The sequence below is a fragment of the Sphaerodactylus townsendi genome, linkage group LG03, assembly GCF_021028975.2.
Source record: "Sphaerodactylus townsendi isolate TG3544 linkage group LG03, MPM_Stown_v2.3, whole genome shotgun sequence".
Classification (NCBI taxonomy): domain Eukaryota; kingdom Metazoa; phylum Chordata; class Lepidosauria; order Squamata; family Sphaerodactylidae; genus Sphaerodactylus; species Sphaerodactylus townsendi.
In genome coordinates this window covers 108668867-108684343 of record NC_059427.1, presented here as the reverse complement: position 1 = coordinate 108684343, position 15477 = coordinate 108668867, and the positions used below count along the sequence as shown (strand labels likewise).

Genomic DNA, 15477 nt, shown 5'->3' with positions numbered 1-15477 from the left:
CTTACAGTCATATTCAGCTGTTCTGCAGCTGCATGCATTTTAACATGTAATTGGATCAAATAATTTTCAAAGGCGCAATATATATATTCCAAACTAAATAAATCAATAATAGGTTTTTTAGTTATGACTTTCTAGTTGTGATAGAACTTTGGTTGGTAGGATTGCTTCAGTGCAGAACCACATTGCACAGCAAAGCTGAGAATCTCTTACACAAAGCCTTTGACCTCTCAGACCTGGGGAAGGGAAATATGATACACGAGGCAGTAATTTGTGCATGGATGACACTTCCTTGGTATAAAAGCTGCCTTCAGAGGCTTCTTCATAACTGAAGAAATGGAAACTTCCTACACCAAATGGGACAACTCAGAGCAAGTGAGCGTCTTAATGGAGAGACAGGACAAAGCAAAGGAGAGTAAAGATACAGTGGGTGAGCCAATGGGGAAAGAATGAGTTTTTGAGATGTCAGCATTGATGCTAAAACTTTTAGTTGAGGGAAACAAAGGCACACTGAAGACCATTTAATTTAGGAGGAAAGGTTTTTGTACATTTGTATTATAGAAAAGCCAAGTTCTATGTTGATATTATTTACCAGACTGACTGAATGTACCTACGGTTAGAATTGTTTAGGTTGGAATTTTTGTTCAAACTTTGACTTTGGCCCAGAAACAATGGATGTTGTGGCAGAGGTTAGAGCCACTGAAAATCTTTTCTTGAAATATCCACTACTGCAGAATTCATAATGTCGGTTGTGCAGTGACATAAATTCCAGAGTTTTTTAGTTCTGAGGGGGAAAGCACATGTTTCTGTGCACATTTTGTGCACTGTGCATTTTTGCTGACAGGTGGATACAACTGCATGAACTCCATATCAGTTAAACATAAAATCGAATCTTGGTGTCTGATTTTCTTTTACATATTCTGTTGAATGTGGTTTTCCTTCTCTAAAAGACACTAATGTCAATTTAAGTTACAGTTCAAACATAGGTGCATTTCTCACTCATTCCTCTCGCTCTCCTATTCATTTTCCACTGTTGATTCCTGTTTTACTCATGAATCTCTTAGGCATTTCATTTTGGAGGAGACTGATGTATTCTAAAATGTGTGGTGAGATACAGTCTAAAAACTAACCACCAATTTTGCTTCCACAGGTTTCCATGTCTCCGAGTTCATCAAAAGGAAAGTTGTTATTTACTGTGTTATCCTAGGCATTGGCTATTTTTTGATTACAGTTCTCCTCTCTCTAAGCCTCAGAAATGGTAAGACTCTCTGAGAGAAGAAATGCAGCTCTTATGAGGGCACTGTGCTCTTGATACTTTATTTCAAGAATCAAATGCTGGTGCGTTCTGTGAATGTATTCCAGCAACAACCTGCTTGTTTCTGTTACAAAGAAATTGCCAGTGGTTTGGTGAATAAAATCACTGTCCCACAAATCAGCATTAAAAATATTCCTCTGAATGCACACAGTTTAATCTAAAGGAGGGGCAGGGGGAAGCTTAATTGGGTATGCTAGGAGCTACTGCCAGGGAGAAACAGAGAGATAGTTACGTGTGTGGGTGCTTTCATATGTACGTGTGCATTCATAGACACAGCTTTGGTATGCATTCGATATAAGCTTTATTCTAGGGGAGGGGGGAATAATAATAATAATAATAATAATAATAATAATAATAATAATAAATAAAAATAAAAAACGATAGCTGTGGTACTCTGATTAGTGCTGGATAAGGATATTAGAATCTCCAAGTCTCCAACAGAATTTCAGAATTTAAACATCTGTCTATGCAGCAAAATAATACATGAAATCATTCTGAAGGATAATGTTTTCACAAAAGGTCAAGTTTTACCAAGGCAACAAGAACCCTTCTTCAAATTATGACTATAATATGTATATGGGAAGTAACATATGCTGGTTTAATATGATTAGATGCCCTAGCACTTTGGTGCTAAAAATAACTTGGTCCAGATTTTTCTTCATTTCCCAACATAACCCTGGCTGTCTGTTTCCACTAGTTAATTGTGCATCTGCTAAACATCCTCCCTAATTGATTCATGGAAAGACCAAAAGAGGAAAAAACAGCTGTGAAAGTTGTGGGGGGAGGGCTTGGCCTACCTTTCCTTATTCAAGCTAAGAAAGGTGTGTGCATAAGGAGGTAAAAATGTTTGATCTTTGACTGGAAAGACTGTTCTTGTGTCTAGAATCAGAGATGTCCAAAGCGATTGAAATGAGGAATACTTGGTCATCAGACTCGTCACAGATGTTATTTAATTGTAAGTTCTTTTGTTATTACATTTTGTATTTTAACAAAGACAAAAATCCTTTGTAATAGTTGTAATTTATTTTATGAAATGTTACATGTACTGTTTTTTAAATGAATGCTTGGGAGAGGGCCAATGTGTGATGGTAATATACATCTTTATAATACTGGAATGATTAGATACAAGTATGCAACTGTGAGGAAGGTCCTGGGACCTCTTCAATATGTGATTTTCTTGCTCACATAGGGCCTTTGTCACATGACAAAGGCACATGCCAGTCATTGGCATTGTCCTGTTTACCATATTTAAGCATGAAATACCAAGTCTAAAGCAGAGATGGAATCCCATTAAAATTAATGGAAGCTGCACTAGATCCCTTGTGCACTCTTATGCTGCTCTCATGTTTTTCAATGGGGTTTGTGCAGGAGAATTCAACAGTTGTACACGATTCTAAGTAAACCATCTTCTGCTGTCTGCAGTGTCAAAGGAAGTGTCTGGAATTGGTCTGAAGGTTGACTTGCTGCAAGCAGAGTCAGGGAGAGAATCTGCAGGTAAGTGGCAATCTCAGTGCACTGTGATGCCCTCCATGTTGGCTAGAGACATTGTAAGCTTTCCATTCTACTGCCTTTTCCCAGTAACGCTTCAAAAAATGAATGGAAAGTCAACTAGATCATTAGATCAACAGAAATGTCTGTTGCTGTCAGGCCAATTCCAAGTATCTGTATGTATTTTATATATGTGCTATGTATGTGAATGGTTATCAAATGCATTTACATTGAATAAGAGTAGTTTTTACTAAGGCCAGAAGTTTTTGGCCACTCATAACAAACATCTTCCTTTAATCAATAAGAATGTACCTGAGGTGTCCCTGATCCTCTTTAAGCACCTTGCCATGCTTTGACTTATAATAACTAAGGAGAATGTGTTCGGGATAACTTCAGCATCACATAGGTGACAGGGTTTGAAAACCACTGCTGAGCTAGGGGAAATCTTGGGTGGGCACAGTTGGGTGGTGTTTGGAACACTACTACTTACTTGCTGTGTGGGGGTAGGTGGAACACTAGCTGTCATTGCTTGCTTTTCTGATTTTAAAATGAAGTTCTCATTCTTGGAAATGTCAATAATTAAAAAGCATGTTCTTTTAAAAAATCTCAGATGGGGGCAGAGTCAGACCAATGCTCCCTGTGAGTACACATACTGATTGATCCCAGCCTGAGTAGAACAAGTTGGATAGATTACAGAATGACAAAGCGATGGTGGTGTGAGCATAGGCTGTTATTTTTATGTTGGCTTTAATGCCTTTTAGTAGAGTAAATATCCTTGGTGTTTGTGGAGAAATAATCTCCATCTGTGTGGAAATGGAACTCAAAGTAAGTTCAGAATTCTCTTTGTTATAGTTTGGCCACTTGAACTCTGAATGAATGCTTTGGACATTACTAGAATGAGCAAGCACAAGCTTGTTTAAATATTATGGCATGGCATAGCATGGAGTTGGATATTCTGCAATTTCAATACTGGGATTAAACTACAAATAACCTTTAGCGGAAGTTTCTTTTCTTTTCTTTCCCAACCGTGTCAGGCTCAGGGCAGCTTACAACAAATTCCAACAATTTACAATTGTACTATTTACAATTTAAATCCTCAATATTTATTAAAATTCCAGCAGGGCCCTTAAATCATATAACAATTATCAGAGGGGGAAAATAAGGGAAAGAAGGAGCAGCAGGGTACCCTCAATAGGAAAGGGATGGGGAACAAAAGTAGGTTAAAAATAGGTAAATAGGTAAAAGGGAAAGGATGAAGGCAAGCGAAGATGGAAACCGATGCTGTCCTCAACCATATGCCTGGCTCTGGCTCTGGTTGTAGACAGCTCATGTTCTTTGGTCCAGAAACCACAAGTGGCCTGTTCCCAGCTGAGTGTTGAACTCTTGGAGTGGGGGTGTGTGGTATTTTAGGAGAGGTGGTGTCACGAAGATAATCACACACTATACGAAAGCATTTGCAGATGACCTTTATCCATCTGAAGTGACCCAATTCCCCCCCTAATTATTGCAAACTAAGCTTAATTCTTTGATCAGAGAAAATAACTTATGCAAATTCATTGATAAATAAATACCCCTGATAAACTTTTTGCATAAAATGGAAAATAAGAACTGATGATTTTGTAGACTTGAGGAACAGAAGAACGAGAAAATAGACATAATAGAGAAAAACTGTGAATCTTATTAGTTATAATAATTAAGAATTAATTCTGTACTTGTAACTTGAAAGCAGGTGGTAAGTTTGGGCGCAGAGGAAGTTGGGAAACCTCTTTTCCCCTTTCTCCCTGTCGTGTGGTTTTTGGTTTTGTTATTATCTGTTGCTTTTGGTTTGTCTTTAAAAAGTCATGACGATAAAAATTTATTTACTAAAAAAAAAGCGGTATCCAGGAACCAATAGGATATTGGAAAACACCTGGGATCAAGCTAAACAGCTTTTAAGAGTTCTGTGATTGGAGGCCAAGCATGAAGTAATGGAGGGATACGGTATGTCGGCTGGCTTCTAAGGAGGGCATCCATCCTGAGATGTTATCTTGAACTTCATCAGCAGTTTCTGTTCTCATTTACTGTTTCTTCCTTAGGTGCTCAGATGACAGACAACACGATTCCTCTGCTACAGGAAGTGGCAAAACTGAGGGATGAAAACAGAAGAATTGCTGAAGATGTGACACAGATGCTGGTAGAATTGCGCAACCGGACAGGTGAGGGACACCATACACAGATGCTGTTCGAGTCTTATCTCATTTATATCTGCTTGGTGTGTATTTCTTCAGGAGGAAAAAAGAAAGAGTGCATGTAAGTAGGTAAAAAATAGGTAAATAGGTAAAAAGGAAAGGATGGAGGCAAGCTAAGATGGAAGCCAATGATGTCCTTAACCATATCCCTGACAGAACACCTCAGTCTTACAGGCCCTATGGCAGTGATGGCGAACCTATGGCACGGGTGCCAAAGGTGGCACTCGGAGCCCTCTCTGTGGGCATGCACACATAGAGTTCATCATGTGGGGGTGGAAAATCACCCACACACACACCCATCTAGGCTGCCTGGGCCACTGAGCATGATCGGTATGCGTATCAAGCGTGAGCAGGGAGGGATCTCCGGCTGGCGGGCCTGGTGCCCGCCAGGTTCGTGGTGGCCAAGCTGCCCGGGGGGGGGGCACAGAGGGGGCAGAGATGCTAGAGAGGCACAGAGCGGTGTGCGTGAGACTTGCTGGATCCTACAGCAGCTTGAGCAGGTGGGGTGGAGGAAGAGAGAGCCAACCGTTTTTTTCTAAACTAAAACCTCAGCATTCAGGTTAAATTGCCGGGTTGGCACTTTGCAATAAATAAGTGGGGTTTGGGTTGCAATTTGGGCACTCGGTCTCAAAAAGGTTCGCCATCACTGCCCTATGGAGTTGCATCAAATCCCACAGGGGCTGGGTTTCACTTGATAGAGAGTTCCATCAGACCTCTGGCTCTGGTTGTGGACAGCTAATGCTCTTTGGTGGGTGCTATGCAACTCACATGGTAATCTTGTTGCTCCAAACTTATACACCATTGAGGCCAGTGAAGTAATTGATGCATCACTGCCCGATCAACTGCCATTCTACTTCTGGAGGCAGCATACTCCCTCGTTCCTCCTAGCTTGCCCCTCTGAATATCACAAACTACTCATGTTGGAAGCAGCAACTAAAATGTTCAACTCAGTAATGGCAACTGATATATTAGAAATTAAAGACTAATATGCTAATACACAAATGGATCTAGAGACTTTTCTTTTGGGTATTATGGTCAGACAGTTTTTAAAAAATGGAACTTTATTTTTATACATGATAGTGGCAGCAAGAATATTATATGTACAAATATGGAAAAATTCATCAATACCTACAATAGAAGAATGGTTTGTGAAGGTATTGACATTGGCAGAGATGGCTAAGCTTACTTCTTTGATTAGAGAAAATAACTTATGTAAATTCATTTATAAATAAAAACCCCGATAGACTTTTTGCATAAAATGGAAAATAACTGGTGATTTGTAGATTTGAGGAACAGAAGAACAATAAAATAGACATAATAGAGAAAAGTGTGAATCTTATTAGTTATATTAATTAAGAATTAATTCTATAGTTGTAATTTGACAGCAGGTGGCAAGTTTGGGTGCAGAGGAAGCTGGGAAACTTTTTTCCCCTTCCTCCCTGTCGTGTGGTTTTTGTGTTTGTCTTTATGAAGTCATGAAAATAAAAATTTATTTCTAAAAAAAGAGAGAGGTATCCAGGAACTGACAGGATATTGGAAAACACCTGGGATCGAGCTAAACAGCTTTTAAGAGTTCAAGGCCAAGCATGAAGTAATGGAGGGATATGTCGGCTGGCTTCTTTGGAGGGCATCCATTCTGGCATCCATCTTGAACTTCATCAGCAGTTTCTGTTCTCATTTACTGTTTCTTCCTTAGGTGCTCAGATGACAGACAACACGATTCCTCTGCTACAGGAAGTGGCAAAACTGAGGGATGAAAACAGAAGAATTGCTGAAGATGTGACACAGATGCTGGTAGAATTGCGCAACTGGACAGGTGAGGGACACCATCCATAGATGCTGTTCATGTCTTATTTATATCTGCTTGATGTGTATTTCTACAGGAGGAAAAAGAAAAAAAGAAAAAAAACTTTGTAAGTATTAAAAGCTTGTTACCATCTTCTTCCATAAATCAGTAGGACTGATGAGGATTGAGGAGGATTATGACTGATCCTTGTCAACCCTTGTATGCTGGTCTAGGACTGTGATAAACATTGATTGATTGCCAACCCTTTAATACCGACTAGACAGACTAAAGAAAAGTCCTTCTCTGCACTACATGGGATTGAGTTCTACAGAGAATGGTGATGAGGCACTTATTTAGATTGCTTTTGAAGTATTTAATGGAAGTATTCAAGAGGAAATAAGTATTGAGAAATTCCAGAGATTTTATCCATTATTGCACTTGACAGGTTTATATTATTAGGTCTTAGTCTCTTTAGTATATTTGATAGTTTAAGCTGCAGACATAAAATTGCTAGAAATTCTGAAGCCATGGGACCCTCTCCCCATTTTGGGCGGGGGGGAGGACAAATTTTGGGGAAATTGAAATAAATGTAGTGCTTACTTTCCTATCAAATCTAAATTACGACAGTACCTCTGAGCATGTAGGATTGTCTCTTTCCACCACAGTTGAACCTTAGCCAGCCCTTGTGATTCTTGAATGGGGAGAATGAGGAGAAAGGCTTTGCTGTCTGCCTTCCCATTCCTTCCTCAGCATGAGGCACAGCAGCTCAGCCAAGAGAGTGAGTTTGAAAAGGCCCCCAGAAGATAACAAGCTGGCTGTGGAGAAGGTGAAGTAAATCCACCATCACTCCTCAGTGGCCAGCTTGCTCTTTTCCTGGGTGTTTTTGCTCTCTCTCTTTTTTATTGCCAACTTCTCCTCCTCCTGACAGCTTCCCAGGAGCTGGGATGAGAATGCAGAGGCTGAAGAGAAGGGTGAGTTTTTGTTGGAGTGAGTGGACTATTTCCTTCCATTCCTGGCATGAGGCCCACATCTCAGAGAAAGCCACAACTTACCCATTCTCTAGTGCCTCCAGTATTTCAAGGCAGGAACCAGGTCCAAACATGAGCCTTGCCAGGCAATGGCCTTGCCCATTTCACTGCAATATGAGCAGGTGCCACATAGAGAAGAGGCACAAGTGGCGTGTCAAACACCCATATGTGGCTCCTGAACTCCTATTACTAATCCACAATATGCACAGGAATTATCACTATCTAAAGCTTTCAACTGTCATACATAAAAACATTCATACCACATATTTTGGGTAAAACCTTGTGTTTCATTTTACTCCGTTTTGTGTTCCTTTAAGCTGTGATTGTTCTGCATTCCCTCTTCCTGATGGCCAGTGGTGGGATCCAAACATTTTAATAACAGGTTCTGCTGGTGGTGGGATTCAAACAGCAGTTCTGCCGCACACACGCATTCCAGTCCCTATTGGGCAGGGAGGTTGCTTTAGTAACCCCTTCTTGGCACTCAGAAAAAATTAGTAATCACTTCTAGAGAAGTGGTGAGAACTGATTGGATCCCATCTCTGCTGATGGCTCTCCCACCAGGTTGTGAAACTTGGCAAGATAGATGGTAGATGAAGGGAATGCTGTGGATGTAGCATATTTTGATTTTGGAAAGGCCTTTGTCAAGGTGCACCATGATATTCTTGCGAGTAAGTTGGAAATATGTGGACTAGACAATGCAATGGATTTGTATTTGGCTGACTGGCTGAACACAAAGAGTGCTCATCAATGGCTCATTTTCATCTTGGAGAGAAGTGAGTAGTGGAGTGCCACTAGACTCTGTCCTGCCCCCCCCCCCCTTATCCACATGCCTGTTTACACCCTCAAAGAACTCTAGTAAGTTTGTAAGACAGGATTTGCCTCTGCAAAAGGCATGCTGACTCTTTCTCAACAGGTCTTGCTTTCTACATGTTTAATAATTTTATCTTTAATGATAGATTCTACTAATTTACCAGGAACAGCTGTCAAACTGACTGGCCTGTAATAGCCTGGGTCCCCCCTAGATCCTTTCTTAAAGATTGGTGTGACATTGGCCATCTTCCAGTCTTCAGGAATGGAGCCTGATTTCAGGGATAAGTTGCATATTAAAGTGAGAACATCAGCAATTTCATGCTTGAGCTCTTTAACAACTCTTGGGTGAATGCAATCTGGGCCAGGGGATTTGGTAGCATTTAGTTTATCAATGGCTGCCAGAACTTCTTCCTTGTCTACCACTATCTTCGCTAGTTCCCCAGATTCGCCTCTTAAGAAGCATGGTTCAGGTGCAGGAATTTTCCTCACCTCCTCTTGGGTGAAGACAGATGCAAAGAATTCATTCAGCTTCTCTGCAATCTCCCTGTCATCTTTTAGCACACCCTTTGTTCCTTTGTCATCTAACGGGCCTACTGCTTCCCTAGCTGGCTTTCTACTTTTGATATACTTGAAGAACTGTTTGTTGCTGGTCTTTATGTTTGCAACCATGTGTTCCTCATAATCCTTTTTTGCCTCCCTTACAGCTAACTTGCTTCTCTTTTGCCGATGATACCAAATTTGCAGATGATACCAAATTAAGAGGGGTAGCTAATACGCTAGAGGACATGGGCAGGATTCAAAATGATCTGGACAGATTAGAAAGCTGTGCCAAAGCTAACAAAATGAATTTCAACAGAGATAAATGTAAGATTCTACACTTAGGCAGAAAAAATGAAATGCACAGATATAGAATGGGTGACACCTGGCTTGACAACACTACATGGGAACGGGATCTGGGAGCCTTAGGGATCTGAATATGAGTCAGCAGTGTGATATGGTAGCCAAGAAAACTAATGCAATTTTGGGATGCATCAATAAGTGTATAGTGTCTAGATCGAGGGAAGTAATTGTACCACTCTACTTTGCGTTGGTCAGACCTCACCTAGAGTACTGTTCAGTTCTGGGCACCGCAATTTATGAAGGATATTGACAAGCTGGAACATGTCCAGAGAAGGGCAACCAAAATGGTAAAAGGTCTGGAATCCATGCCCTACGAAGAGAGACTTACAAAGCTGCGGATGTGTTGTCTGGAGAAGCGAGGGTTAAGGAGGGACATGATAGCTATGTTTAAATATTTGAAGTGATGTTATGTCAAAGAAGGAGCAAGCTTGTTTTCTGCTGCCTCAGAGACTAGGACATGGAGTAATGGATTCAAGGTGCATGAAAAGAAATTCCACCTAAACATTAGGAAGAACTTTCTGTCTGTCAGGGCTGTTCAACAGTGGAATTCACTGCTTCAGAGGGTGGTGGAATCTCCTTTGGAAGTTTTTAAACAGAGGCTGGATAATCATATGTCAGGAGTGCTTTCATTATGTCTTCCTGCATGGCAGGGGGCTGGACTTGATGCCCCCTGTGGTCTCTTCCGATTCTATGATTCCAAGTGCCCAACTGTGCCATCTCCATCACCAGCCCTTCTTCCAGTAGAGTTTTACCCAGATTTATGGCACTGTTTCTTACTCAAGCATTGCTCCTTTGGGTTCCTGCAGAGTTCTCCTGCACTAAATGTCCACCCAACTGGATGTCATTTGAGAAAAACTGCTACTTCTTTTCAACAGTAAATAAACCTTGGACAATTGCAAAACAGTCATGTGAGAATGAAGGGGCTCATCTGGTTATTATTAACAATCATCAGGAAATGGTAAGTGTTTCTGTCCTTCCCTTTCTTTTTTTGACTCAGGCAAGCAAAGACTAGTGGCAACAATGGTTCTGTACTAAATTTGTGAATGTGAGAAAGTTTATTCCAGATTACATGGATTTGAGGGTCTGGAGTTTTGCAATAGTATCAAGTTTTTAAGAGAAACAGGATAGGTGTAGTTCGTACACTAAGTTTCTAGGCTGCATGGTGGGAATTGTAGTCCTAGCCTCTTGCTGTTTGGTTTATTTAGTGTAAGAACATATGAAGGGCAATGCTACATAATACCAGAGGTCCACCTGGTTTGGAATCCAGTTCCACACCAGGGCCCTGGAGGGCCAACAAACAGGGCAAAAAGGCCAAGGCCTTCTCCAAAAGTTGCCAGTCTCCAGGTGATAGCTGGAGATTTCCCACTATTACAACTGATCTCCATGTGATAGAGATCAGTTTGCCTGGAGAAAATGGCTGCTTTGGAAGGGGAGGTCTACGGCATTATTTCCCACAGAAGTTCTTCTCCTCCCTAAAAACCGTCTTCCTTAGGGTCCAACCCCCAAATCTCTCAGTATTACCCAATCTGGAGGTGGCAACTGATGCTGCCTCCTCCTGATGGTATTTAGAGGTTTGCTGTCTCTGTATGTGGAGTTTCCCTGTAGTCACCATGGCTAGTAGCTGCTCACAGACCTATCTTCCATGGATCCATGTAATCTATTTTTAAAGCCCCCTGTGACCATCACTACATCCTCTGGCAGCAAATTCCAGATTTTGATAACTCATCAAGTAAAGAAGTATTTCCTTTTGTCTGTCCTGAATCTGGGCACCAACTTCAGTGTGCCCTCCTGCCCCACATCTTGTATTATGGGGCGGGTGGGGGGGAGCTCCCTATTTATCTACTTTCTCCACTTCTTGCATAACTCCCCTTAATAATTTTTTCCTAGACTGAAAATCCCAAACTCTTCAGCTTCATAGGAAAGGTGCTCTAACCCCTTAACATTGGTTGCCCTTGCCCTCCACTTTTTCCCACTCTTCAGCATTGATTTTGAGATACAACAAGCAGAACTGTACACAGCATTCGAATATCAAGCATATTCATCATTATAAATTAGTTCCTAATCCCTGATTCAAATGAGCTGTTCTGTGTCTCCCAGTTTCATGGACATTTTCTGTCTATATTTTCGCTATCTAGAGATTTTTGGTAAGACTGACTGATGAGGTTTTTTGGATGGGCTTGAGTGATGCTGGCAGTGAAAGTCAGTGGATCTGGGTGGATGGCACTCCTCTGACTCTCGCGTAAGTAGCACCCCTATGTTAGTTATTGAAATCTCCTAGGCCTATTTAAATGGTAGTGTTAACAAGTGTTTACATGGAAAAAGTAAAGAATTCCTTTACTGGTCTAAGGCAAAAATACTTGAACTTGGTCTACAAAGATATTCCAACGGGTCCTTAATGCTTGGACATTTTACAGGTGCAGGGCTTGTAACATTCTTGCTCTCAAACCAAGGATCACTTTGCAAGCTCCATCCCCTCCACAGTTATGCTGAAAGCTCATTCACTCATGTGTTCATTTGTTTTGCAGGGGTCTTTTAGCAGCCAAGGAAACGACAGTTTTTTTGGTTTCAGTTCCACCAGAAAAACACAAGTGTCCTATAATATGCTATTAACCATTCAAAGTATGCCGCAACTGTAGCAGTGAGCGAAATGGCATTTATGCACTCTAGATTGCCTCTAGAGTGCCTATGTGTTCATCAACTTCTGTGCATATTGCAGAGAAAACAAATGGTTCCACTTGCTCAGATGTTTGGGCCCTGGGGAATTTATCAAAACTTGAAAAAAATACAGCATTAGCAAATCACATTCTTGGAATTTTGATAAGGCTTCTCCAGAAGCCAAAGAAGGAATAAATGCCAAGATTGTGATTTACCAAGAAACAGAAACAGAAAACCGGGTCTGTTCCTGGTAATCATATGATCATATGCAGCTTCAGTAATCAAATGACATACTCTTATTCTGCAGCCTTAGGAGCTGGCTGTTTTGCAATTTTATAAATCCTGAGCATGCAGAATTCTCAAAAGGACAGACCAGATATAGAAGTAGCAAAGGAAGATCTGTTTTCCTCCACTGGCTCCTACAGATTGAAGCCTTTGAGTTTACTCTCCAATAACCCTAAAAGGGAAGAAGAAAAGGACTTCAGAGAGGGGAAGTGAAAATAAAACGATTCTATAGAAAAGCTAGTGGCTTAAGAGCAGAACTGAGGCCAAATGACAACACTTGTCAAATGTGTTTTGTACCTCCATTTGTTTGCCTTTTCAATATCTTGATTTTTTTCTTCTTGCATTGGTAACTGATTTAATGACTGTGCTTTATATCATAATGATTTAATGACTTTAATGCATTATTTACCCTGACAAGAGAGACATTTTGATGTAGTGGTGGACTCTAATCTGCACAACTGAGTTTGATTCCCCACTCCTTCACATGACGTCTGCTGAGTGACCTTGGGTCACCCACAATTCTCTCAGAACTCTCTCAGGGCACGTGGAGGCAGGGAATGGCAAACCACCTCTGATCATCACTTGCATTGAAAACCCTGCAGGGTTGCCATAAGCCAGCTGTGACTTGATGGCACATACATATATAAAACAATACATTTTGCTTGTTAAAATTTTCAAAATGTATATATATCAGCAGTTGCTTATCACATACAAATAGAAACAAATTTGTTTTGTTTAATTTATATAATATTTATTTATATTAAGAACAACTGACATTGAACTATGCATTTAATATTAATATTTTATATTAATATCAATTAATATATTAATAACATATAAAATATGCTAATATGTTAATATTAAGAACAACTGAAATTAAACTATGCATTAGCCCTGGGTGAATGGATCCAATGTGAATTAAATACCATTACAATAAGAAACGGACTGAAAATGCTGTTAGGATAAATAGCCTAGAACAGTTGCTAGGTTGTCTGTCCCTAAAACAGGTCATCCTACAGAACACTTATTCATTCAGTGGGTTCCTTTGTTATATTCTGTATCTTTACAATATCCTTTTTTGTCTTCACATGGGCCAACCAGAATGGCACATTATACTAGCTATAACTGAACCAAAGATATATACCATGTCATAATATAGATTAGTCCTTCCCATTACTCTTCCTACCAATTCTCACTATCAAATCTGACCTTTTCACTGCCACATTAGATACTGGGGAAAAGGAGAGCCTAACAATGCTGGACATGGGGAGGACTGTGCTACGCTACCCTCCAACGGAAAGTGGAATGATGTATCGTGTTCTAGAAATGAGAGGTGGATCTGTGAAAGGAAGTGCTAGCCAAGCTCCTGTCTAAGTGGAAATCTACACAAGCTTGGGAACGTCTTGCTTCCTTTGAAATCACCTAGGAACTGTAGAAAAGCACAAAGTTCTTAGGTGGTCATCACAGATATGTGTGCATCCCATTATGAAAAGGTTTATGTCAGCTTAGTGCTACTGAGTGGATCTCCTAGTCTGTTTCTGCTTTATGATTTTATGTGCAAGCGTGTGTTTGGCTGCAAATTTTGTTTCTTGCTCTGACTGAATAAAGAAATCATTATGTTCACTCTGTGTCACATTGAAAGTAACTTCTGCAAATATCCCCTCTGAAGATGCAGGTATTTAAGGCTTGCTTAAGTTGCATTTACTATCACAATGTGCGCTGGGAGAATTGGTGCATTGTTCACATGCACAATTCTGTGAATGGCCAGTAAGAATGGCTGGATTCAGGGAGCCACTTGTACAAGAAACAAAGATATTCACTGCTTTTCCCTCTCCCTAGGCCAGATGGGAAATGGTCAATAAAGTAAATTGTGATCTTAGAATTGCACGTACACACACACGGAATCCGTTCTACACAGAGACCTCAACAGACACAGCTGCCCATACTTCCTTCATCACTTCAATGTGGGCTGCACTGGTAACACATTAACCTCATTCACCAAAATACTTATTTTTAACTTATTTTATCCACAACATTTGCATGCCATATATTGTGACACTGGCTGACACATAGGCAGCACCTGTTACCAGCAGCTATGCTCAAGCAAGATGCTTCCCATTCAAAAAGAAAAAGAATTTCATAGTACTAAAAGTGCTTACTCCTAGAAGAATGTATTTGGAAATCTAAGGTGGACTTTGTGCTTTGTGGCCCAACCTGCACAGGTCAGAGAACTACTGTGTTAAAATAACCAGAAATCATGCTGTACTTTCTTTTCATGTATTTTCTGCCACTGCTCATGTGCACAGTTCTGAGAGTGACTTTGGGCCATGACAACCTCAAGTTAGAATGCCAAAGCTGTGCTTCATAACGTTAGCAAATTTGTAAAAGTCACAATTTTGAATATTGATTCTATTTTTTAAATATGAGTTGAGAAAATCATTAGTATGTTTGAGACTTGCCTTATCCTGTTTCATCCTCAGAGAGGGAGGTTTCCTCCAGTATTCCCTCCACGCACTATCATACTATCCTTGTTCACAAGTTACCAAGATGTATACTTGATTGTATACAGTGAGGTATATGATGTACACTTGATTATTCTTTGTACGTGCATTGAGTAATTTTCATGTTACAGTAAATGCACTTACAACTGAATGTGTTGCACAAACCTCACATTTATCCCCCTTTACATTTGTAAAATGAATATGCACTGGCTCATTCTTACAAATGGGTACTCATGTACAGGCAGGATGAATATTTGCAACAAACAAAAAGGGCTAATACCTACTGTTATGTGGATAATGTACAGTAGATTTTTTTTCAGTTAGTTAGCTCTTGATGGATTGTCACAAACAGTCATTATCATCCAAGCAAGGTTTAGTAAATATTTGCATAGTGGCACTTGAAGCAACTCTAATGAAAGTAGAAACGGAAAGAAGGCGCTACCCAATCTCCTGTGGAGCTCTCAGAGGTGAATGATGAATAGAG

General features: G+C 40.3%; 1 protein-coding gene across 1 annotated transcript; it reads left to right on the top strand.

Moving 5' to 3' along the window:
- The first annotated feature begins 333 nt into the window (after nt 1-333).
- Nucleotides 334-14078, top strand: LOC125427832 (C-type lectin domain family 17, member A-like). The gene is made up of 9 exons (XM_048487388.1): nt 334-427; nt 1148-1255; nt 2196-2267; nt 2735-2806; nt 4876-4995; nt 6725-6844; nt 10359-10510; nt 11688-11791; nt 13721-14078. The coding sequence occupies exons 1-9, from the start codon at nt 334-336 to the stop codon at nt 13848-13850; spliced, it is 972 nt and encodes a 323-aa protein (XP_048343345.1). The 3' UTR covers nt 13851-14078.
- Nucleotides 14079-15477: the final 1399 nt, after the last annotated feature.